This window comes from Uloborus diversus, chromosome 2 (genome assembly GCF_026930045.1).
Source record: "Uloborus diversus isolate 005 chromosome 2, Udiv.v.3.1, whole genome shotgun sequence".
Taxonomy (NCBI): domain Eukaryota; kingdom Metazoa; phylum Arthropoda; class Arachnida; order Araneae; family Uloboridae; genus Uloborus; species Uloborus diversus.
This window is the reverse complement of record NC_072732.1, coordinates 188610225-188634309: the sequence shown is the minus strand read 5'-3', so window position 1 is coordinate 188634309 and position 24085 is coordinate 188610225. Positions and strand designations below refer to the sequence as shown.

The 24085-nt window shown below is 31.9% G+C and overlaps 1 protein-coding gene across 1 annotated transcript in view; it reads right to left on the bottom strand.

The window, feature by feature from the left end:
- LOC129216209 (oxysterol-binding protein-related protein 9-like) overlaps positions 1 to 23865 on the bottom strand; it is a 63762-nt gene extending 39897 nt beyond the window's left edge. Inside the window, exons 1-6 of the mRNA XM_054850399.1 lie at positions 23609 to 23865; positions 12708 to 12758; positions 10975 to 11053; positions 10815 to 10900; positions 9834 to 9935; positions 7068 to 7145 (exon numbers count right to left, since the gene is read on the bottom strand). Of these exons, the coding sequence (XP_054706374.1) occupies positions 7068 to 7145; positions 9834 to 9935; positions 10815 to 10900; positions 10975 to 11053; positions 12708 to 12758; positions 23609 to 23716 (504 nt within the window). The 5' untranslated portion in view covers positions 23717 to 23865. The remainder of the gene's footprint in view (positions 1 to 7067; positions 7146 to 9833; positions 9936 to 10814; positions 10901 to 10974; positions 11054 to 12707; positions 12759 to 23608) is intronic.
- Between the last annotated feature and the right edge of the window lie 220 nt (positions 23866 to 24085).

Here is a 24085-nt window from a genome sequence, read left to right as displayed (position 1 = left end):
GAATTATAAATATTTTAATTTTTGTTCATATTTTATAGAAACGTTTGTAAATGATAGGGAAATGATAAATTGCATTTTTTTTTTCAGCATTTTTACTCTTTGAAACAATATATTGATGTAATGAGTGAAAATAGTAAAAACTTTAAATGAAACAGGTTTGAGAGCAATCAGAGGTAGCAATAAAGGTTATGATGTCACAAAGGGCAAAAAGTCACATAAATTATAGGTACTATACATGATGCAACTATTTCTCTACTATATTTTAATTTATTTTAGCATATAAGAATTTCCATGCTTCAGCATATTTTTTTAATTTTTAGTATTTCTATTTCTACGCTTGTAAAATAATAATGATTTGATATATATTTGGTAAAGTATATTGATTTGATGAGGGAAAATAATAAAAAATTCAAATGAAATAGGCTGGAAAGCAATCTGAGGTAGCACACTATTAAGGTTGCGCATATTAAATTTCAATAACATTGGGAAATAGTTACTTAAATGTTGATTTTTCATCAGAATAGCGTCGGAAAATAATCAGTCTAACGTTGCAGCTAACGTTGGAAAATTGTTGGATAAGCGTCGAAATTTATATTGGGATAATGTTAAGAAGTGTTGTTTAACTGTTGTAATTTACATTGGAATAACGTTTGGAATTGGTTGGTTCACCGTTGCATTTTACGTAGGAACAGCGCTGGAAAAATGTTGAGATAACGTTGGAAACCAATCGTTGGATAACCGTTTTCCGACGGTGCACTTTAACGTATGTTCTAACGTAAGAGGCCGACATAAGTCTAACGTAATAAGCTAACGTTGGTCGAATGTTCGTGTGCTAGCTGGGATCACACTTAACAAATTCATCAAATGAAGAAATTTTACTTATATTTGACCTGTTTTCAGGGGGAACAAAATGAGTAACTTCATCGTTTTCAATAGGACCATCCACTGAAGACAAAAATCCGTCAATGGTGACACAGTTCTTTATTGTTTTGGGTAAAACATTCTCCCATGCAAACATTACGAAATTCATCGCTTGCAGGATGTCAATGCTTATTTTTTCGAAACGTTCTGGGTCTAAACTGGCGATAGATGTTTGAACTAAGAGTTTCCAATAATGTTGTTTGAGGGATTTAATGACTCCTAAATCCAGTGACTGCAATTTACTTGTACAATTTGCAGGGAAGAACTTGACAGTTACATTTGTTAGAAAGTCCTTATTAGGTGGATGAGCTGGACATTGATAGATGAATAAAATGATTCGCCGTTTCTCTTTTTGCATTTTATCATCTAACTCTTTTAACCAATTGGTAAAAAAAGACATAGTCATCCAAGATTTTTTATTAGCCAGGTACTTTGTTGGTAATGTTTTCACATTTTTGAAGCAGCGTGAATTTTTTGATTTGCCAATAACAACAGGAAGTAATTTTTCAGACCCATCTGCATTGGCACACAGTAACACAGTCAATCACACTTTGCTTTTTTTGCCAATATGACATGTATCTAAATTGATTCCAAGGGTTTTAGATGGTAAAAGATTATAAAACAGACCAGTTTCATCTGCGTTAAAAATGTCCTTTAGTTTATATCCCTTTATCAGTTCTGGTAATCGGTTTTGAATCCAGTCATTCACTGTTTCGCAATCAACATCTCTAGATTCTCCACTTACAATTTTACCTGTAATGCCATGTCTTAGTTTAAATTTGTGAAGCCAACCCGAAGAAAATAATGCATCACATTCCACATTTAACTTCCCCGAAATTTCTTATGCCTTCTTAATAAGCAAAAAGTCCACTGATGGGAATTTTGGCACTGCGACACTAATTGAACCACTGTAAAAGCACTTTCTCTACATCAGCGAATTTTCCACTTTGGACTCAAAGTTTTTTCAAAGCATTCGCACCACCTTGATGATGGCTTTCTTCTATTATCTTATGGTTATAAAAGAGTGTGTTTAGAGTTAACACGGGTAAACCTAACTTTTTAGCAAGATCCACTCATTTTAAAAGTTGATTTTCATTCACTTCCTTCAAAATGTGCATTTTTCCTTTTAACAACAGAGATTTTCTGCAACGCGAAGTCATTGTGACTGCTAGTGTAGTGTTCCCGCTAGACCCTTTTTGAAGGGTGCAGCGCCCTGCCCTTTTCCACATCAGCAGAATGCACCCTGCCCTTTTTTTAGATTGCAAAATGCGCCCTGCCCTTTAAGAAAAAAGGAAATTGCACCCTATGTTTTTAAAAAGATGCCCCAAGCATCGTTTTTACTCACACGATATCTGGGCAATTTTACTTGTCCAGGGATCGTCCGCAAAAACAATCATTTCTTATCATTATCCCCAAAATTTCACACTGAAAACTGCCCCATAAATAAAAGGGGAAGCAAACACCAAGGCAAAGAGGGGAAGGGGATGAGATTCTAGGAATTCTAACAGGCTTATCAGTAGGAAACAAAGGCATGTTCTTCCTTCAACTGAAGGTGTGTTTTTGACAGGGTGTGTGGGGGGGGGGGTATGGTTCCTTTTGGGAAGGAAGAGATCATTGTCTCATTCATTCCCATCCTTGATCTTCTGAGAATCAACAATGAGAGAGGGAATAGGACATTTTCCTAGCATTTCAGCCCTTTGTGTCCGTTTTTCGTTTGCACGTGGAAATTAGGCTTAGCAATTTTAGCGCATTGCTAGTGATTGTGTAGCAATCTTTTCACATCTGTTTCTGGAAAGTTAACTTTCTGATAGTTTCCTAGGTAGAAAATAGTACAAAACTTACAGAGCTAAAATACAAGGGTATTTTTTCACCCCTTGGATTTTTAACTTCCTTTCCCAGTTCAAAAAAAAAAGCGTTTGAAATTGAAACATATCGCTTTTCCAAGGAAATTTTCTGCTGCAAAATAATAATTTGTTTCGTGCTAAGTATTTTTATTATCTTTGAGTATGATTCGTATAACAGATTATTTAAAAAACTTATTGACATAATTTCCACAAAAATTGTTTGAGATAAAAATTTTGGATTGACCAGAGTTGCTTATTTTTGTTTTGCACCTTGCTAGGACTGCATTTTTGAAGCACAACACAGTATTTTAATTTAATTATTCTGTTTGAAGCGTAATATATCTAAAAAGGAGAATGAACATTCATCATGATGTCTACTAAAAACGTAATGGCACAATGCACTTAACTGGGCAGTTTTTTTTAGGTTGGAAGAGGAGATCAGTAATTAAATACTGTTCTTAAATTGAAATTCATAGGGTTTTGAAATGCCTAGAATTTATAGGATAGGTAGTCAAAATTAAGGCTTGAAAAGTGTTGAAAAACACACAGAGCCAAGTTTAAGCATTATCTAAATGTTCCTATGCAGTGCGGAAAACATTTGTTTGGGGGGGGGGGGACTAATCCTTTTCTAAAGACAAATACATTTTCCGTATGAAATAATGATATTTAATACCGAAGTCAGTGATGGCGGCGATTGGGGGGAGGGGGGGGCTCATAGTGCAGACTACACTAGTTGAATTTTTACAAGGTGTTTCAAGATGTTATTTCTCCTCTTTATTTTTTTGGAGAAGGGGGGGACTCTGTACTTTTTGAGGGGTGCATCATTGATCTTGGCAGGGGGGGACACCTTGCTGAAAAAGTACCCTTTTTATAACAAATAGTGCCCCTTTCAAAGACCAGCACCCTGCCCTTTTTTTTCTAGAGTGAACACTACTAGTGAATGATAAAATCCAGAAACTGAAAAAAACTGGAACCGATTGGATATTGCATGTGAATCCTTATCACCTTTTCTGTGAAGGGGGTGGGGTGCTTATTTTTGCCTGGAATAGGGCAAGTGTTCAACTGGGCAAGTATAGGTCAAGGTCAGATGTGATTTCTAAGAAACTGGACAATCAGCAGCTTAGGATCTGAGGTTGAAATGCGCATTCTCTCTCCTGTTGACACAGAGAAAAAACGTGTAAATGAAATTATGATTTCAGGAAAACATATACAGTAGAACCTCTCAATAAGGGACACTAAGGGGACCAGACATTTTGTCCCTTAAATGGAGGTGTCCCTTATTCGGAGGTGGATGATTTGATGCATGCTGTGTATACTTAGTAGTATAATATCACAATGCATTAACTATTAACATTTAAGATTAAATACTAAAAACGTCTCATTATGTTAAATAAAATTCATAATTATTCAAACTTCTAAGTTTATATTATTTAATTAATTAAAATTTAATAATAAAATTTGTAATGTCAAAGTTTTGTAGCACACAGAAATAATTTTTAAGTACAGTAGAACCTCCATTAAGGGACACCTCCAAATAAGGGACACCTCCATTTAAGGGACACTTTTTCTGGTCCCAGTCCCTTTGAATAGGAACTTCCATGTATTTGCCTCTAAATAAGGGACACTCTGTTTAAGGGACAGTCAAAAAATGAAAAACGGAAAAAAAAAGGAAGAGATAATGTATAAGTACATAAGAAATAGTCAATTTACTGGAATTCAAGTTTCATTTTTCCTCTAAAAATTAATTGAGGTAAGTTTGACATAAACATATGTGAAGGAGACAAGTAACATATTGTATAAAAAAAAAGTGCTGAAATTAACATGCATAATTTGAACTCTCAACAATTTATTCAAGTAGGTTCCGGGCGGACGAAGAATGCACAGCAGCTAATTAGCTTTGTGTATAAAACTTAAAAAAATTTGGATAATCATTGTAATTCACATAGTATTACATTGTATATTACATAACATAAAGCAAATACATGTAATGATCTACTTAAAAATTATTTCTTCTGTGTGCTACAAAACTTTGACATTACAAATTTTTATTATTAAATTTTAATTAATTAAATAATATAAACTTAGAAGTTTGAATAATTATGAAATTTAATTAACATAATGAGACGTTTTTAGTATTTAATCTTAAATGTTAATAGTTAATGTTCATTGTGATATTATACTACTAAGTATACACAGCATGCATCAAATCATCCACCTCCGAATAAGGGACACCTCTATTTAAGGGACAAAATGTCTGGTCCCCTTAGTGTCCCTTATTGAGAGGTTCTACTGTAGATCATTACATGTATTTGCTTTATGTTATGTAATATACAATGTAATACTATGTGAATTACAATTAATATCCAAATTTTTTAAGTTTTATACACAAAGCTAATTAGCTGCTGTGCATTCTTCGTCGGCCCGGAACCTACTTGAATAAATTGTTGAGAGGGCAAATTATGCATGTTAATTTCAGCACGTTTTTTTTTTTTTTTTTATACAATATGTTACTTGTCTCCTCACATATGTTTATGTCAAACTTACCTCAATTAATTTTTAAAAGAAAAATGAAACTTGAATTCCAGTAAATTGACTATTTCTTATGTACTTACACATTATCTCTTCCTTTTTCTTCCGTTTTTCATTTTTTGACTGTCCCTTAAACAGAGTGTCCCTTATTTAGAGGCAAATACATGGAAGTTCCTATTCAAAGGGACTGGGACCAGAAAAAGTGTCCCTTAAATGGAGGTGTCCCTATTTGGAGGTGTCCCTTAATGGAGGTTCTACTGTAAAAGAGATTTTTTTATCCTTAATATGTATTGGACTCTGCAGGGACCGAGAAATAAAACGTATATATTATAAAAACGTATAAAAGAGAAACGTATAAACGGTGCTTCACTGTATTTTATCAGCATTTACTGGGAAAGTTTGAGCTAGTATTTTTGAAGGAAAAGGAATCACAGCTCAGGTATTTTTTATTATTTTTTTAAATTTTCAGTTGAAGAAAAACCAAAAGAAAAATTTATTTAGAAAAGAATTTTGAAGTGTGTTCTTGCAACACCAAATGTATGCCAGAATTTCAGGTGATGTGTACTACATTCAGGAATTCCTTTATCCTTTTATCATTGCCAGTGCTGAAGTTGGTTTGGAAGACCTGGGTAATGTTGTCTCCCAAAGTGTTTGTTTTATTATCTAAAAACAATACAAGTTCAATGTAAATTGGTTTCAAACCACCTATTGTTTTAGTGAGTCCATCAAAACCTTAAAATGAGTTCTCCTCCAAATATTTTTTTTTTCAACTGCAGCGCTGATCTGAACTAACTACAGCTTTGGTGAGGTATGAATTGTGATTGATAATTACTATTTTTAACCCCTGACACACAAAGGAAGGGGGTTATAAGTTTGACGTGTTTGTGTATCTGTCTGGGGCACTCTAGCGCCTTTATGGATAGACTGATTTTGAAAAACTTCGAAAGAAGAGTTTATCAAGAATGTTCTTAGCTAGGTTGCATCTTCGGATGACCCTAATTAACGAGGATATTAATTAAAAACCTCTAAAAGGTTTTTTGTGATTTTTGCAGTAAAAATATGTTTAAATTTTTTTTAATTTGGTACCAAAATAAAGAGGATTTGAATTATAATGCTTTTTAAAGCAGATTTTAAATACAGCTAAGCCTTTATTCAGCTATTAGTAACCAAGTTCATTGTTGGTCGACAAGGAAATTAAAAGCAATGATCTTAAAATATGTATCTGTTGCCAGTTTATATTTGTTAACAAATAAAATATTTATAATTGATTCTAATAATATAAGACTTTTAAAAGTATTTTCAATTTTCCCTCTTGATTCTTACATTTGCAACCCAATCGAGGGGTTTTAAAATTTTTAATTTTAATTACTTGTAAGTAATCGCTTTATTCATTATTTTTTTAATTTTGCAGCCATTGAGTGACTTGTGTTCATTCCTCATCTCATTTGATTAATCATTAACTGGTTCCCAGGTATTTGATGTTTTGTCAGGTAAATTACAATGAAAAAAACCTTTATCATCTTCTTTCAGGTACCTTGCACCCATGAGTTCACAGTTCACATATATGTGTGTGTGTGCAGGCATGGGGGGGGGGGATTTCTTTTATACTTTTTCATGTTTCTAAAAATATTGCCCAGCTTATCACGTGGCATGAATTAATATTATGAATAAAGGGTAATCAATGCACTATTTATATTAAATTGAAGTTATGCAATTATCTGCATAAAAATAATATATACTATCTATGTAATTTAATCAAATGTTAAAGCATACGTTTGCACTATCCCTAACAGCAGTGAGTTGGGTTTTATCAGCATCTGATGAGCACTGACTAATTACATTATCCAAATCCTGAAAAAAAAAAGGAGTATGCTGCATTACAATTTAAGCAAATCTTCATCACAAACTGTATAATTTATTGCATTATGAAAAGCATGTTAAATGTTTAATTTCATGTGTGGTTGGTTCACAACACGAATGAAAATTATGACATTTTAAAACATTTGAGTCATCTAACTACTTCAAAACTGAAATTTACTGCTTTTACATTGCCACTTTTGTAGGTAAATAACTATTTTATACCAGTTAAATTCACCTTGATTGGTGTTTTCTTGTAAACATGTTCCGAAATACAAGTGCAACTCTAATTACTTAGAAAAGGAAGCTAATTTTGCATTCAGATATGAGAATTTTTTCATTTTTTACGTGTTTAAAAATGTTTACAAATGTCCTTATAATTCTTAAATAATCAATTTAAGATTGAGCTGGAAAAAATTAATAAATTATGATTTTTAGCAATGGGTAAACATTTTTATACAAGTACATTAATACCTTGATTCACGATACCTTGTGAACATGCTCTGAAATACAAGTGCGACTTTAACTACTTAGAAAAGGAAGTTGATTTTGTGTTCAGATATGAGAATTTTTTAATTTTTTACGTGTTTAAAAATGTTTACAAATGTGCTTACAATTCTTAAATAATCAATTTAGGGTCAAGCTGGTAAAAATTAATAAAATCTGATTTTTAACAATGGGTAAACATTTTTATAAATGAATATGTGAAGGGAATTCTTTTGGTACCATTTTCTCCTCTGTATATCAACTGATTTTCTTCGTTCTTTTTTTGTTCAGTAGCTATTGCTGAGTTTAGTGTTATCAATAACTTTTTTTGAAAACAAACGCTAATTAACAGAGACATTAAACCCACTAAATAATAATTAATATAAACATGGCATCATTCTAAAAGGTTTAATATATATATATATATATATATATATATATATATATACATACTAGGGTTGGGGGACATAGGAATTTCTACATCGCGATGCATCGCCAACCTTACATAGCAATGTTATGATACATCATGATGTTTTTTTTTTCAAGAGCTTTACTTATAAGTGCTTGTTTAAATTTTACAAAAAATATTCAAGATGAAAAAATATAAATACATCAGCAAAAAGTTGTCAAGAGAAGGAAAAAAAAAATTAGCGTTGAAAGTGCAAGATAAATTGAAAGTGCAATAAATATTACAGACAAGTGTTTTAAGATTACAATGAACCTATTTTTCAATCCAAAAATATGTGAGCTTATGAAAGCAATATCATTTTCTTGCAATTAAAAAGGAGTAACGCGAAACACTAAAATTCCTGTATGCAATCTTTGTTTGTTATTTTGCATGTTTAAGCATTGCTTTTTTTTTTTCTCCTTTTTTGTTTTGGTGAATGGTTATACGATAAACATTGTTCATCAATAACAATATATTTCCGTTAGGAACTTTAAAACAAAATTGCATTTCCTGCAAGTTTTGGGAAAAGTGAAGGTTTTTGTTTGCTTATGATACTTTCACACAGACACAGAGACGCCTTGAACTTAAATGTTTGGGAGGGGGTGGTTTTTTAATTTGCCGAATGATAGTCCTAATTTTGCTGAATGATAAAATACGAGCATGAACACAAACATGTATCTAACGAGACATCCTCAGTTTTTAAAAAGGTAATTTCACATAGTCTCCAAATTTACCAAATTGTCAGAAAAAAAATTGTGGAATTAGTTCTTTTTTGGTAGGTTAGTGACCTCCATTGGGGTGCCACCACTTCCACACAGCATTTTGAAACAATAAAAAGGTTAAAACAGCAACGATCTTGGACCAATGTCTGAACATTAGTGGATTTGTAGTCGGTATGGTATCAATGCATCAGTTTAGAGAAAAATTCTAAACTGGTTTAATTGTGTAAGATGTACACCGTCTTTTTGCAAAGCATTGATTCATTGATCAGCCCAAATACATACATATTTTTTAAGTACACAAACTGTGTCAGAGATAATTTAGTTATTTATAAGCATGAATGCAATATTTAAAACGTATTTAAAAAATTGTGAACCCACCACTTATGAATGGGCCATGATGAAACATGTGTGATTAATGTTCAGAATTTTTAGTCAAAGCTAAAAATTTTTACAATGGAAGAAAAATTAATGAAAAATAGAGTTGACATGTGAGTTAAAGTTGTAACTTACAAATTTATGAAACATAGAGATTCTCATGATCGGTCTTTTGACAAAACTGAAGAATGTCAAGGATTTTAGTAACTCTGTCATATTGTGTTCATATAGATCAAGAAATTTATCACTGCATTCAAAAAATGCTTGATGAGATACGTATGTAACATTAACATCATTTGAATAAATTAAATAGTTCTGAAATTGAAGGGATAACTGTCGGTACAAAATAGTTTTAAGCAAAATTACCATAAATCAATTTTGGTTCAGTTTCTGAAAAAGATTTTTTGTTCTCCAACTCAAGTCATTCTATAAAACAACAGATGGGAAAAATGAAAAAAAAAAAAGAAATTAATAATAAATAAAATAGCAATAAATAAAAAGTGGGAGCTCAACCGAGATTTTCTATACAAATTTGAATAAGATCTAAAAATGATAAATATCAAAAGAAATTACTTTTATAACACAAAAAGTGCAAGAAAAAACTTAGGAATCAATTTTAAAACAGAGGAAATGAAAGAAAATCACTCTTACCTTTATTTGATCAATCAGCAGTTGAAGATAGGCATCCGCCTCTGTTAACTTTTTATCAAAATCAAGAAGTGAACTTGAAACAGAGTGTAAGTCATTCCATCTCTAAAATATAAGCAGCAAATTTTGTAAAAGATAATTAAACAATGGACAAAATATAAATTTGCCAAAAAGAAAAAAGAATAAGAGATTGTACAATTACTTTTTACATTTAAGCACAATGATATTTATTTATTCATTAGCAAATTAAGTTTTTAATAAAAGTATTTACTTGATAAACTTACAAGGAAAAGTTCTTAAGCCGAATTCATATAATTCCATAAACCTTTTACAAATTTTAATAGATCTATCAAATAAAAAATTGATAAAAATGCTTAATTAGAAAACTAAAATTGAATTCAAGTTAAAATGATTCCCAGAGAATGCAACTGTATGTACGAAGGCATCAATTTTTTAAGTAAATTGTATATGTTTGAACTGTATCATTTCAAATAGGCTGAAATATATATAGCTAAACTCCGATTTTACTGTATATTCCATAACTTATCCTAGTTTCGAAGGCATTTTGGCTCGTCCATGAAAATTGTTGTACCGATAATGTTTAAATTCAATTCAGTCAATTTTCTAAAATGTAAAGTTGCTAGTCACTACTAACTGTAAACTTTAGGCAAATTAGACTGATTGTTAAACAAGACTGATTGACAACTTTGACTTATTTCACACAAAACTTATTGAAATACAGGAGTTAATTTGGGCACTAATCTAAAAAATCATTTCAGCACACAAAACAGTTTTAAGATGTCATTTAAACAAATCACATTTCTTAAAAAACCAACAGTACCTTAAAAAACCATTAGAATCCAATATTCAACTAACAAAACAACATTCAAAACATAGATTACTTTTTTTGATATGATGATGTTTCAAGGGTTAGTACAGAAAATAATAATTGAAACTTTAAGCAGTTTTAAATGTATTGCTCACCGTTTGACCAGAAAAACACTGAGTATGTCGCAAAATTGTATCTTGCAAAGCATGAATCCATTTATCTCTTTCGTCAGTATCTCTAGCTGAAAGAAAATTGATTAATGAAAAGTGAATAATAATATTATTACTTTTTAAATGCTAACATTTTTCAATTTACCTTGAAAATGAAATGTTTTCTCATCAACAGTAATAGTAAAAGTACTGTCATCTTCGTCATCTATACCAATGATTGCCCCCTAGACGTTAAAAAAAATGACAAAAATATTACACAAGATCTTAATGAAAATGTAGAGACACTTCAATGCAAATCAAGATTACTTTTCACTTTTAATCAAGAGTATAAAAAATAGATTGTAAATAGTGATTTAGTACCAATTTGAACTTGTCTAAACCAACTGGGGAAGAGAAAGAAATAGCAAGAATCTATCTGTTAACCAATACTGCAAAAGGAATTAAGACAAAAAAAGTCTAGACAGCAGGGCCGGGTAGAAATTTCTTAATCTATCTTTTTTTGCAAATGAAACCTAAGCATTTTAAATAAAGGTGCAAAATTTCTCTCTACAGTTTCAAAAACTTATGATGCCTTAATTTTTGAAAAGAAAACAAAAGTGAAACTTCACTGGTTCCATAGACCACTAAAATTTATGTACTGCTCACCCAATGGATGTTGTTGTGGTCGCCGGACCAGAGAGCGGACCACTGTTAATTTTGAGTCCTGGCCAGTATTTGTTTTTTTTTTTTTTTTTTTTTTTCTTTTTTTTTTTAAGAATTGCAATAAAATCAGGGAGATTAAAAAAAGTTTATCATAAATTCTGCATCAGCGGAAAGGTTGTACTTTGGAAAATGTAACTATTAAAAACGTAAATGCAGCAGAGTTTCTTCTGGAAATCTTCCTTATCTTTTGCATATAAAATTGAATTTAAAGTCTAAGTTACTTTCAATGAGTAAGAAAGCTAAAATACAAAATTCATTTCATATTTATCATCCATTTTATCTGTTATAATTCAAAAAAAAAAAGAGTATTCAATACATTCATATTCATTTATTCATGAAATGATTAATTTATGAATTTATGAATTTATTCATGATCATACTTGCCAACCTTCGAAGAAAAAAAAACAGGAGATTTTACTAGAGGTATACAGGTGATTCACCATCGACATATCCTCGCTACAGAATTATTAAATTATGCTTTTAAATAACATGAATACTAAATTTAAAGTGAAATGGGGATTTTTGCAGATGTAAGCAAATTGGTAGCAGCAAGAAAAATATACTGCAAAGGAAAAACTAAATATTAAAGGTGTGAATTTGCTTAAAGTTTCGTACATTCTCCAGTCTCTACTAGAAAAGTAGCTACAAAAATTTAATTACTAAAATCCAAAAAAAAAAAGGAAATCAATGTATAATGAAAATACAATATAAAATAAGTAGGTATAGGGTAGCACACACATGTTAAAATAACTTCAAACATTAAAAATAATTGAAATAATTTGAAGATGAAAAGGATTGAAATCTGCTGCAATTTTCGGCAAAGCACGTGCTTCGTTGAACATGCAATGTGGAAAGCTTCTAAAAAATTAATTTTTACTAAATGAGTTATTAATTGGAAAAATTCTTATTCCCTGACATTGGTAGACTAGAAAAGGGCGCCATCTATTGAGAAGAAAGTGAAACTTTTTGATGATTGACTGAAAAAACTGCAAAAACGGAGAAAATTGTAAAAAAACGGGAAATTGGGAGATGGAAGCAAAAAAAGGGAGTCTCCCGTTAAAAACAGTAGAGTTGGCAAGTATGCATGATGCATATTGGAACATCACAAATGCAATGGTTAAGAAACTTAATTATAAACTGAGCTCAAAGTTGAAAATAAAAGAAAAATTTGCTCACCTTTAAACGAACACAACCTCTTCGAGCTCCTCGAACCATTTTTTCTTTGGACTGAAAAAAAAAAATATGGAGTTAAATATATCAATAATTAGTAATATAATAATGCTGTCTGTAAAGGAAGGAAAAAGAAGGTAACCCTTTAAAAATAAAAGGCACTAGAGACAAATAACTTTTTGATTGAGTTGGACTACTGTTGTCAGGCAGGGTTGGCCGAATTGAACCCAATTGGGTTGGACCCAATGGGTTTTTTTGAAAAAACCCATTTAAAAAAACCCATTATTTAGCCCACTTTTGGGTTTTTTAAAATTTTCTAAGAATTTTTTTTAAAAAAAATAATTTAAATACTTTCACAATTTAAACTTCTTTCTTATTTGTTCTTTATCGCAGACAATGAACATAAAAAATGAATTTGGAACTTAAATAGTATTTCTTAACTCTTAACGGCATTAAAAAAATACTTTAAAGATTTGAAATAAATGTATTTAACTTTTTTCTTGAACTGGTCAATAAATAACTCAAATTATCTCGACCAAGTCCTGTCACGTCTGATTTTCTCAATATGTGTACAGAGGAAACTAATCTAGTTAAAAGGCTTTCATGTGAATTATTTTCTGCTAACCAACACATCACAAATCTCGAATAAACACAAGGTATATTTTTTAGAAATAAACAGATTTTTCAAACGGTCGACAGAACAGATACAGTATATTCATTATCTTACGAAAAAGTTGAATATTTCTTACTCTGTACACAGAAATAGAAAAACAGGCAGCATAAAATTCAAAGAAATGTCTTGATTATGCTGGAATTCAGTAAAAAGGGATTTAAACTACTTGAGGTTCTACAGTAGTTTTGCATAACAAAATAAATACAATAAAGTAAAATGCAAAAAAAAAAACGTAGTAATTAAAAACGAACAATAGATTTTATCACTCGAGAAGTAACTTTGCCATAACTGTTGGTAATAATGAAAATTTAAAAACCCGGAACTTCACCATACTTAGGTTTTTTCGTCTTTCATACTTTTCATCAGAAAATGCTGAATTTTAACTTGGTTTCCAGCTTTTTTTCCCCGAAGACAATTTTTGCACTTTGTCCATATACTTACGCTACAATATGCTACAAGTACCCCACATTTTCCCTAAAAAAAGACAAAAAAACCCACATTTCTTTTAAAAAACCCAACTTCAGTTGGGTTTTTTTGGGTTTTATTTAAAAAAACCCAAAAAACCCTGGGTCCATGGGCTTTTTTAAAAAAACCCGGGTTTTTGCCAACCCTGTTGTCAGGGGCACTCTGATAGGAGTTCATGAGAAGTCACTGTGATCGCCCAAAAATTTCCCATTCGGCAAATTTTGACTGACAATCTGGAGAGTATATCGCAATGTTAAATGTTTATCCCTTTTTGAAATGGAACTTAATATCTCTTTTAATCAGATGTAGGAATGCATATTTACATGCACATATATATATTTTTTTATACAGTGAAACTTCTGTGAGTAACCACCTACATTATTGACCTATTTCCTAAGATACTGATTTTATTCCCTATCTACTCAATGTCAAAAATCCTCTTGGAGAGACCATCAAAATCTCTCAAAACGACCGGCAAACAGCAAAAAGCACCAACAAATGAAGAAATTTTTGGTTAGAAAAACCGAATGAGAGATAAGGAAAGAAAAGCAATAGAACATATATTCAGTAAATTACCGCCCAATAGCAAGGGCAAAAGCAGCTCTTCCAGCTTTCTGAGCTTTCCAGCTCAGTCACTTTCCTATGCCGGGCTGATGAGTGCTAATAAGCACGAAACTGCAGTCCTCGGCTGGAAATGACTGAGCTGGCGGTGTATTTCAATAAAACATATAGTTTGAGCATACATCTTGGTCTTTTCTTGCTTTCGAAAATAGAAAGAAGCTAGAATAAGAGGGTAAAATCTACTCCTCTACCGGCTTCAAAGGGATTTAAATAAAGATGGTAAACAGGTTGCAAAAAAAGGGCGTATTTTTTTTGCACCCCTGGAGAGCTAAGGTGACACATGTTATATTAAGGTAGGTCAGGCATCCATCCATCATTGTGGGATTAAGATTTAATCCTACTTAATCATTAAGTATAATAGTTTTACAAAAGGTCGTTTTTGGAAATTTATTTGTTGCTTATGAATGGAATGGGGGCATACCTAGGTCATTTGAGTGGTCAGAATCCATCTTTAGCGCATTTGAACAATTAAGAAATAGTCTCAAAACTCTACTCATACCCTTTTAATGATTAGTAGGACATTAATTATGCATCTTTGAAGATTAAGGTTAAATTAGAAGCAGAAGTTGATAAAACTAAAAATCTCAGACTGACAAATCTCCTCATGTTTCAAAGTCAATTAGTTCTTAAATGCAAAAATAGTGCAAGGATAATTTGTAATCAAAATGAAAATTCTTCTATTGGTGCAACAATTGTTTCTGGCATGTTCAAAAACAACCTCTAAGAGCGACCAACCTCCATTAGTGATCACTTTTTCTATACACAGACGGTGGTCACTCCAGAAGTTTTATTGTCAATATTTCTTAAATCATTTGGCAAAATTTGAAGTCTCATTCGGAAATTGAGAATTTTTCTGTCGCTAAAATTTAGGTCCCTGAATGTTGTCAATATATAATGTTCATGAGATAAACTTTTTCTATGTGAACTTTTTTTTCTATGTAATATCAGCATGTACAGCAAACTCCCGATTATCTGCGAGTCAATCAACAATCAGGAACATGTACTTTTGAAGTAAAAAACAAATACCAATCGCTGTTTTTTATCAAAATTCTCTAAATTTTAACTCAGTTGTTTTTGTTTTATTTATTTATTATGCTTTCTTCATTGTACATACACTTTTCCCTGATTGATATTAAATTGTGTTGTACAAAAACAAACATTTTCACTGCACTGATTTTCACTGTTTGAAGAAAGTATATGCATCAATACAGCTAAGTTTTTGAGGAAGGACAATATTTACCTTATTTGTCCTTCATTTTTGCCTTTTTGCGATTTATTCGCGATTTTTATTATCCACGGCACTTGAGCCACCCAATTTTGAGGATAATCGGGAGTTTACTGCATGTAGATGTCCAAGAGAAAAGCATTTTTTTAGAAAACGAAAATAATAGATTTCCATTCATTTTTTAGTTTAGTTAGTTTAGATGGACTCCCTGAACTGTTTTCTGTGGTTACAGGGGTATTTTAATAAAAATAGTTAAACCTATAAAAACACAAAATAATTTAACTAAAATCACCACTACTCGGTCATAAACATTTTTTTTTTTTAAAGAAAGATTTAAATTGTAATTCATTTTCAAAAACTAGTCTGGAAAAATTTAAATGAATGGGTATCCCTGAAATCAGGGGTACCCATTCATTTATATTATCAAAAATAAATAAAAATAATTATGCATTGCTGCCACTCGTAAAAAAATTGTAATGGTCAGGCCAGGATCCAAATGGAGAAGGGTGGGTAACAGGTTTGATAACACCCTCTTTAATCAACCAAATACAGCTTAAAGTTACATTTTGGGGACTTTAATCTCGGGAAAATTTGCCCTATTATGCGCTCGGAAATTGAATTCTACCCTTCTCTTTGGATTTCACTGCTGAACATCTTTAATTAACACTCAGGCAATATAAAACAACATCTGGGTGTCAGTACTTATTTCTTTCATGTTTTCAGGTCAAAAGGTTTGATGTGATATTGGAAAAGTGTATCGACTTTCGAAGTTGGGGAAAATATTTTGGTACTTTGCTGTATATGAATAAGTAAATTTTTCAGCTTAAACTTGACTTACTCACATGTGGAAAAGTTTATGAACTTTCTAAGATGCACCTAAAAGCAATTGTTTCAGGGCTGTGGAGTCGGACTGATTTTGAGGTAAAGGAGTCCGAGTCTGGAGTTGAAGGTTTAAATTTTCTAGAGTCAAAGTCGATCCTTTTTGTCACTCAACAGTTGACACTAACAAGACACAAGCTATTATACAGCTTGAGGATTTTGTATTTTCCAGGGAGGAGGTTTTATTTCATTTGAAAAAGATTAAAGCAACTAAAGCTCCGGGACCAGATAATATCTATCCAAAAATTTTAGTTGAATGTGCAGAGGAATTAGTAGATGTTATTCTGAATATTTTCAATGCTTCTTATAACTCGGGGACGGTGCCAGAGGACTAGAAGCTGGCTAACATAACGCCACTTTTCAAGAAGGGGTCTAAAGGTATTGCTGGGAATTATAGACCTGTAAGTTTGACTTCGGTGATTTGTAAGATTTTCAAAACTTTGATCAAAATTAAGATCATGATGTTCTTAGAGACTAATAGTCTGTTGACTAGTTTGCAGTATGGTTTCAGGAAAGGTAAATCCTGTACTATTAATTTATTGCATTTCTACGACAATGTTACCTCAGTTTTAGATAACAAAAAATGTGTGGATGTTGTTTATATTGATTTTCAAAAAGCTTTTGACAAGGTACCGCATGTTGCTCTTCTCAGCAAGTTAGCTGACATTGGAATAGGAGGAAAAACTTTACTTTGAGTTAGAAATTGGCTTACTGGTAGGAAGCAAAGAGTAGTTGTGAGAGGAAATCATTCTAATTGGAGTGATGTTTTAAGTGGGGTTCCTCAGGGATCAGTTTTAGGGCCTCTTTTGTTTATTATATTTATGAATGACATCAATGAAAATATTTCTGGAAGCATGAATTGTTTTGCTGACAATGTAAAAGTTATGGGGATTGTCGAAAATGAAGAACAAGTAAAACAGCTGCAAGAGGATTTAGATCATATTACTAAGTGGGCAGATAAATGGGGTATGGCAGTTAATGTAGGGAAATGTCAAGTGCTACACTTAGGTCATGGAAATAAGCGTATGAGATATCGTTTACAGGGTTCAGTCATAAATCAGGCAGAAAATGTTATGGATCTGGGTGTCTTTATAAATCAGGACTTCAAGTTTAGTCAACAGTGCTGTATTGCTAGTAACAAAGCCAACAAAATGCTTGGGTTCATCAATAGATCTATTTCAAACAAATCTAAGAAAGTTCTTCTGCCTTTATATAGGAGTTTAGTAAGACCTCATTTGCAGTATGCTGTTCAGTTTTGGTCGCCTTATCTGAAGAAAGATATTTTTGTATTGGAAAGGGTTCAAAGAAGGGTAACTAAATTAGTAAGGGGACTCTCAGATTTAGATTATGATACCAGACTTAATAGGCTTAACATGTTTAGCCTGGAGCAAAGGAGAGTCAGAGGGGACATGATTCAGTTATTTAAATTTATCAAAATGAAAGATGTAAATGGATTAAATTTTTGCGGGGAAAGCAGGACAAGGGGTCATTGTTTTAAGCTATTTAAATCTCAGGCTAACTTGGAAATCAGGAAAAACTACTACTTTAGCAGGGTCGCGGGCAATTGGAATAGCTTACCGGAAGAGGTGGTAATGAGCAAGGGAGTGGATAGCTTTAAGAGGGCCATTGATCTTCATTGGGGACTAATTAATTGACTAGGACCAGCCTAGCTGGGCCCAGAGCCTGTTGCTGGTCGTCACATTTGTATTTGTATTTGTATTTTCCCACGAAGTTCACACAACTCTGCCAGTGCTTCCAGAGTCGGACTGATTTTGGCGTAAAAGAGTCGGAGTCTCATTTTTCCTCTGACTCTGCAGCCGTGGTTTTTACTATCGACTAATTCCAATATTCCCAATGTACTAGCCCTGTGGTTACTGAATTAGGGACACTATAGTAAAATAATGATTGTAAGCAAATTCAATTGAAAGGTACGAACAAAACAGAAACTGAGGAAAAGTGCAACATTCTGTTTTTGGACTTTAGAAACCACACGTCTAGTGTAATAATGAAAAGAGTTGAAATAGGTTTTAACCAAAAAAGTTACAGACCTCCAGAACAGTTATCAAATGAGCATATTATTTTTTTTTTCTGGGAAAAAGTATTTGCCCTCGTGATTGAGATAAAACACCTTAAAGTTTCCCAATTTTTTAAGAAAAGCACCAAATTAAAGACTTGGTGAAAATTTGAGAATATCAATTTCTCACCAACGATTTCACCATCTATATGTAATAGGAAATTCATATGTAAACAATGTGAAAGATGTCTCCCATTACTCATCATAGTACAATAAAAATATAAAGTATATGGGCACATAGCTCAAAACTATCTGCAGGAATGAAAATCAACAAGCAGCAGGTAGGTAAAATTTTCAGTAAGAAAATGCCCTTTGCTTTCAATCATGTATTTGTGAAAGCAATAATAAAAATTTTTCATTAATTTATTTTCAAATTTTGAAGGTAATCAGTGTTATATGGATATTATTAACAATTTTCAGCCAATGCACATAACTGCAGCAAATGTATGTGCATAGCATGAAATGTATCCGCGCACGGCGTGCGTCTATATATTATATAGCTATACTCGCCAAAACTCGCTAATTTTGGCAACTTCTTTCCAAATTTCACCAGACTTTAAGATTTTATATTCTGATAACAGTAACACAAGGGCAAATAATTTAATGCTTCCACAATCATGTTTAGTTAACCTCTTTCAAGTGCTACAAATTTAAACTTTTTCAGGGTGAATATAATAGGGTCAATTCACATCAATTCAACACAATTTGAAACAATTTTAGGACGGACCGTCACAGATCTGGATGAAATTTAGTACATGAAGAGATTTAACCTAGTGTCAATGAAAATGCTGAAAAAAATTTTTTCTTTCACCTCATTCAAAAGTTATTCGTTATCAATTATTCAAATTTTCATTAAATAATGCTACACTTTGAGATGGTTAATCCTTATTTTCTCAGAAACTATAAAAGATACAACCTTAAAATTGATCTTGTTTTAAAGCTCTTTTAATCTGCTTTAATTTAATGTGCAACTCAATAAAATTGAAAAATATTTATTTCAAAATTTAATTTTATCTTAAACTTAAATTTTTTAAAAATGAACAATTTTAAACTTTTGAAAAAATTCAAAATTACTTTGTGTTATCCTCTCATATCTCACTAAGTTTCATAGTGGGATCAGTTGATACAGGGAGAACAAGTTACACATATCTGAGAATATCTGGGTTATTTTGCTGAATAGTTAATGTTTTATCTACAAAAAAAAAAAGGTTGAAAGAATTTAAAGTGTTAGAATATTATAATTAAATCTGCTTCATACATGTTCACTATTTCATACAATTTTTTTCCGAGAAATGAAGTTTCTTCTTACAAAGAGACGGCACGACCGTGGGGTCGGAGATTTGCGTCGATTTTTTTTGTGGCGAAAGAGGAACCCTAGTTATTTACGTGGTTAAAGTAATACGATGCAATACTCAGAAAATTATGAGAAAAATCGATTTAAAGTCGCCATGGAGTCTCCTAGGTGCCCTATGAATTTAAAATGTCAGTTTCTTAACAAGCCGCGGCTAGCTTAGTTGGTTAAGGCGCAATCTTGTGCTCCAGAGATAGCACGATCGAATCCCACTCTGAACTTTTTTTTTTGCTACTACAACAATTAGCGGTAACGAAGTCGTGGTAGAATGAAAAATATAAATTGTTTTGCTGGAAGAAAAAGAAAATAATTTATAAAAAAATGATGTAAATAACTTCTTAAAAATTATGTAGGGAAGAGAAACTATTTCAATTCCTGCTGTGATAGCAAAAAAAAATCAGAATGTCCTATGAGCAGCTGTCCCTTATAACCGTAAGGGGACCACAGGTCAAAAACCTTTACTAGGCAAATCACACCGTACAGAATAACGAGCAAGAATGTTTTTCAGTGAATGAAAAAGTTTGCGATCTTTGGCAAAAATAAATTTCAGAAAGTAATTAATGTATGGGTGAAAACCGTTACCACTAATTGTTGTGACAGCAAAAAAAAGAAGAGAAAAGAAAAAGGTCCAGAGTGGGATTCGATCGTGCTATCTCTGGAGAACAAGATTGCGCCGTAACCAACTAGGCTAGCGGCGGCTCGTCAAGAGACTGACATTTTAAACTCATAAGGCGCCTAGGAGACTCCATGGCAACTTTAAATCAATTTTTCTGATAATTTTCTGAGTATTGCGTCGTATTACTTCAACCACGTAAGGTACTAGGAGTCATCTTTCACCACAAAAAAAATTGAAGTAAATCTCCGACTCTACGGTCATGCCGTCTCCTTATCAGTCTGATTTTTTCCTGAGAAATAACTAATTAATAAAAATATTAATCATCTAAATCTCATTTTATTGGAAAAAAAAAGAAAGAAAACTTTAAAAAGGGAAGAAATAAAAAATCAGAAAAGGGAACTCAAACAGTTAGCTACACTCATTTCACCCCCTTTGCTAACAAAGTGCAGGAGTGCTCACCTAGGGGGGAGAGGGGGTCATAGCGCAGACTGAAATTATTGGTGAGGATTAAGGGATATTTTTCTCTCTTTTGGGGAGCACTCTATCTTGTTTTGCAGTGGGGGAGGGTCTTTTGCAATATTTAGGGGGGGGCATTGCACCCTTGCTCTTAGGGGGGACACCCTTACAAAATGAAACACGCTAGGGTTGGTACTGAGAATGAGATGCTTTGATCCTTCCAATGGTTTGTTCTAGGATCCCCTGGGTTTGTTCACCTATGTTATTAGCTGTTCACCTATTTTAAGAAAAGCTAATAATTTCATTTTTAAATCAAAATTGGAGAATGGGTTGGACAATTATTTTTATTTCTCCGATAGATCAGCTGAACAGTACAAAAATTAAAATAACTTTTTAAATCTATGCTGTCATGAAAAAGATTTTGGTATTAAGGCAGAGTGGTATTTTTCTTTCACTCAAAAGAGAAGCAGCTAGGGCAAGTCTTCAAATTCCATACGAAACCAAATTATGACACATATGCAACTGTACCAAAGTGCAAAATCTGACCTTCCAATGACCATTAACTTCAGTTTCGCCACCCAAAATGAAAATATTGAAAATGCAGAACTGCTCTCTCATCGTTTCAAGCAAACAGTGCCAATACCAGATACACAAAAGCTGCCTACTTTTATTCCCTCCAGCTGTGAACAAGGGTGGGTGCCGAAGCATTTTCATTTTTTCCATCATCAACCGAACATTCTGTCATCTCATATGGAAAAAGGGTTATTTTAATGATGAAAGATCTAAATAGATATGTCATTTCCATATGATAAAAAATGGTGGTTAAGTTATGTTTTGGCCAAAAATAAAGATTATGAAGTAAAAGTTACTTTTCTCCACCCACCAGGACCTTCTCTTTCATATTCATCAGTACCAGACATTCTTTGGATACCTTGTTCGGACATTATTTGCAAATGCAAAGTAAATCCCATCACGCCAACAGGCCGGACATATACTCTACAGCCGAAGAAAAGAACAAAATTGTAAAGATTTTACAGCTTTGAGACAAGAAAACTCTAATAAACGTAGGACAATGCTGATGTTCTGCAATGATGATGATTGATGTTAAAAAATGAGTTAATAATTGTTTTTTATATTTATTTATTTCATTTTTTTTTACAATTATTATATTTCATTCAATTTTTATATAAGTGTAAGTCACCAGAAGATTTTACATTGCTATTAGCAGTTTATAGTTTGCTGGGCTGATTTTTATAACTTTGATATTTGATCAATCTATCAGAAAGCCATTTGTCTGAAATGTAGAAATTTGGGTATATATGTGAAACTTGTCCTCTCTGTATCATATGATCCCCGTTATGAAACTTAGTGTGATGTAAGAAGATAACACAAAAAGTAATTTTGTGATTTTCTCAGCATTTTAAAAAATTTAAATTTTAAAATTTTATTAAATAACATTTTAAAATATTTTTTTTTTTTTGATTGCATTAAGTTTTACATCAAATTAAAGCAGATTAAAGGAGCTTTAAAACAAGACCAATTTTAAGCTTGTATTTTTTATAGTTTCTGACAAAATGAGGATTAACTGTCTCTGAGTGTAGCATTTTTTAATGAAAATTTGAATAATTGATAATTAATAACTTTTAAATGAGGTGAAAGAAAAAAAAATTTTTTTTTCATCATTTTCAGTAGTAACTAGTTTAAATCTCTTCATGTACCAAGTTTCATCCAGTTCTGTGAGTCCGTCCTTCCTAAACCGTATGATGATTCAACATGGAATGATGCAATAGTAATTTATCTTGGTTTGATTTTTTATCAAATGTTCAAATATGTACTAATTTTATTTTCAAAAACTAAAAGTCTCAAGTGAGATTGAACATTTTAAGATGCTTTTATTTCTTATTTCCTATCCGATTAAACCAACTAATAAAAATCTGTATTTTATAACACAACTTTTTTTTTTAATTCAAGAAAATCATTTTCACACATTTCGAAATCCCAGCAGTTTGAATTTGCAGCACTTCCAATTTTAGGAGTATAACATTGAGTTGGCGTGGTTTTGACAAAGGAAAACGGGAATCTAAACATTCTTGGGAAAAAAAAATATTAAACGCATTTATTCATCTTGAAAAATGTGAATTTGAAACTATCTTACTGTTATTTGCATGTTTTTGATGAAACAAAAAAAAAAAAAAAAAATCGACAATAATAATTCGTAAAAACGAAATTGTGCAGTGCAAGTCTTGAAGTTTTATTATCAATCGCTTCATCACCAATCAAATTTCTACGTTAGCTCCTAATAGAAAATGACTAAGATGTGATAAACCATTATTCACTTTCATTTTTTTTAGAAATAACTTTGATTTCAAACTTAAAAGAAATTTCCCTATGAAAAGACAAAATTAAAATTCGAATACAAAAGCTTTGACAAATTCTTATTTATTTTTCAAGAATTGCGGCATCAACTGGATTTTATTCAGAGGAAATAGATCTTTTGGACAATATTTTAAGGACACAAATTATTGTTAACCAAAGCGTGAAACCTACTGTATAATATGACAGCAATCCTGCGTTATCATCCAAAACAAACCACCTATACTGCCAACCTTTCATGACATTTGTCCATTTACTTAATGGTCCTTCCATTATAGCCATCACAAATCTAGATTTCGGTTAATTTCATGTGCAATTCGCAAAGTCGACAGATTTAAGGCTGACTAATTAAGCTACATTTCGTAAACATTGATTTATATCATTCGAATCACCGTATCAACATTTTCCTCTCACGCAGCAGCACGAGATTCGAGATTTATGTAATAAATGTTGCCATTAGTAAAAATGAGATTCCTTTATTATGCATCATTTTAAAGTGTCCTATAATATGAAAATAACAGTAATGTGATCGATGTCCAAAAATGATTCGGTATTTTAATTTTTTTAATGCATAATTATGGGGGAAATTTTTTTATTTCAAAAATAGCAAACATAAAATCGATTTAAAAATCAAACTAATCGATTATTTCC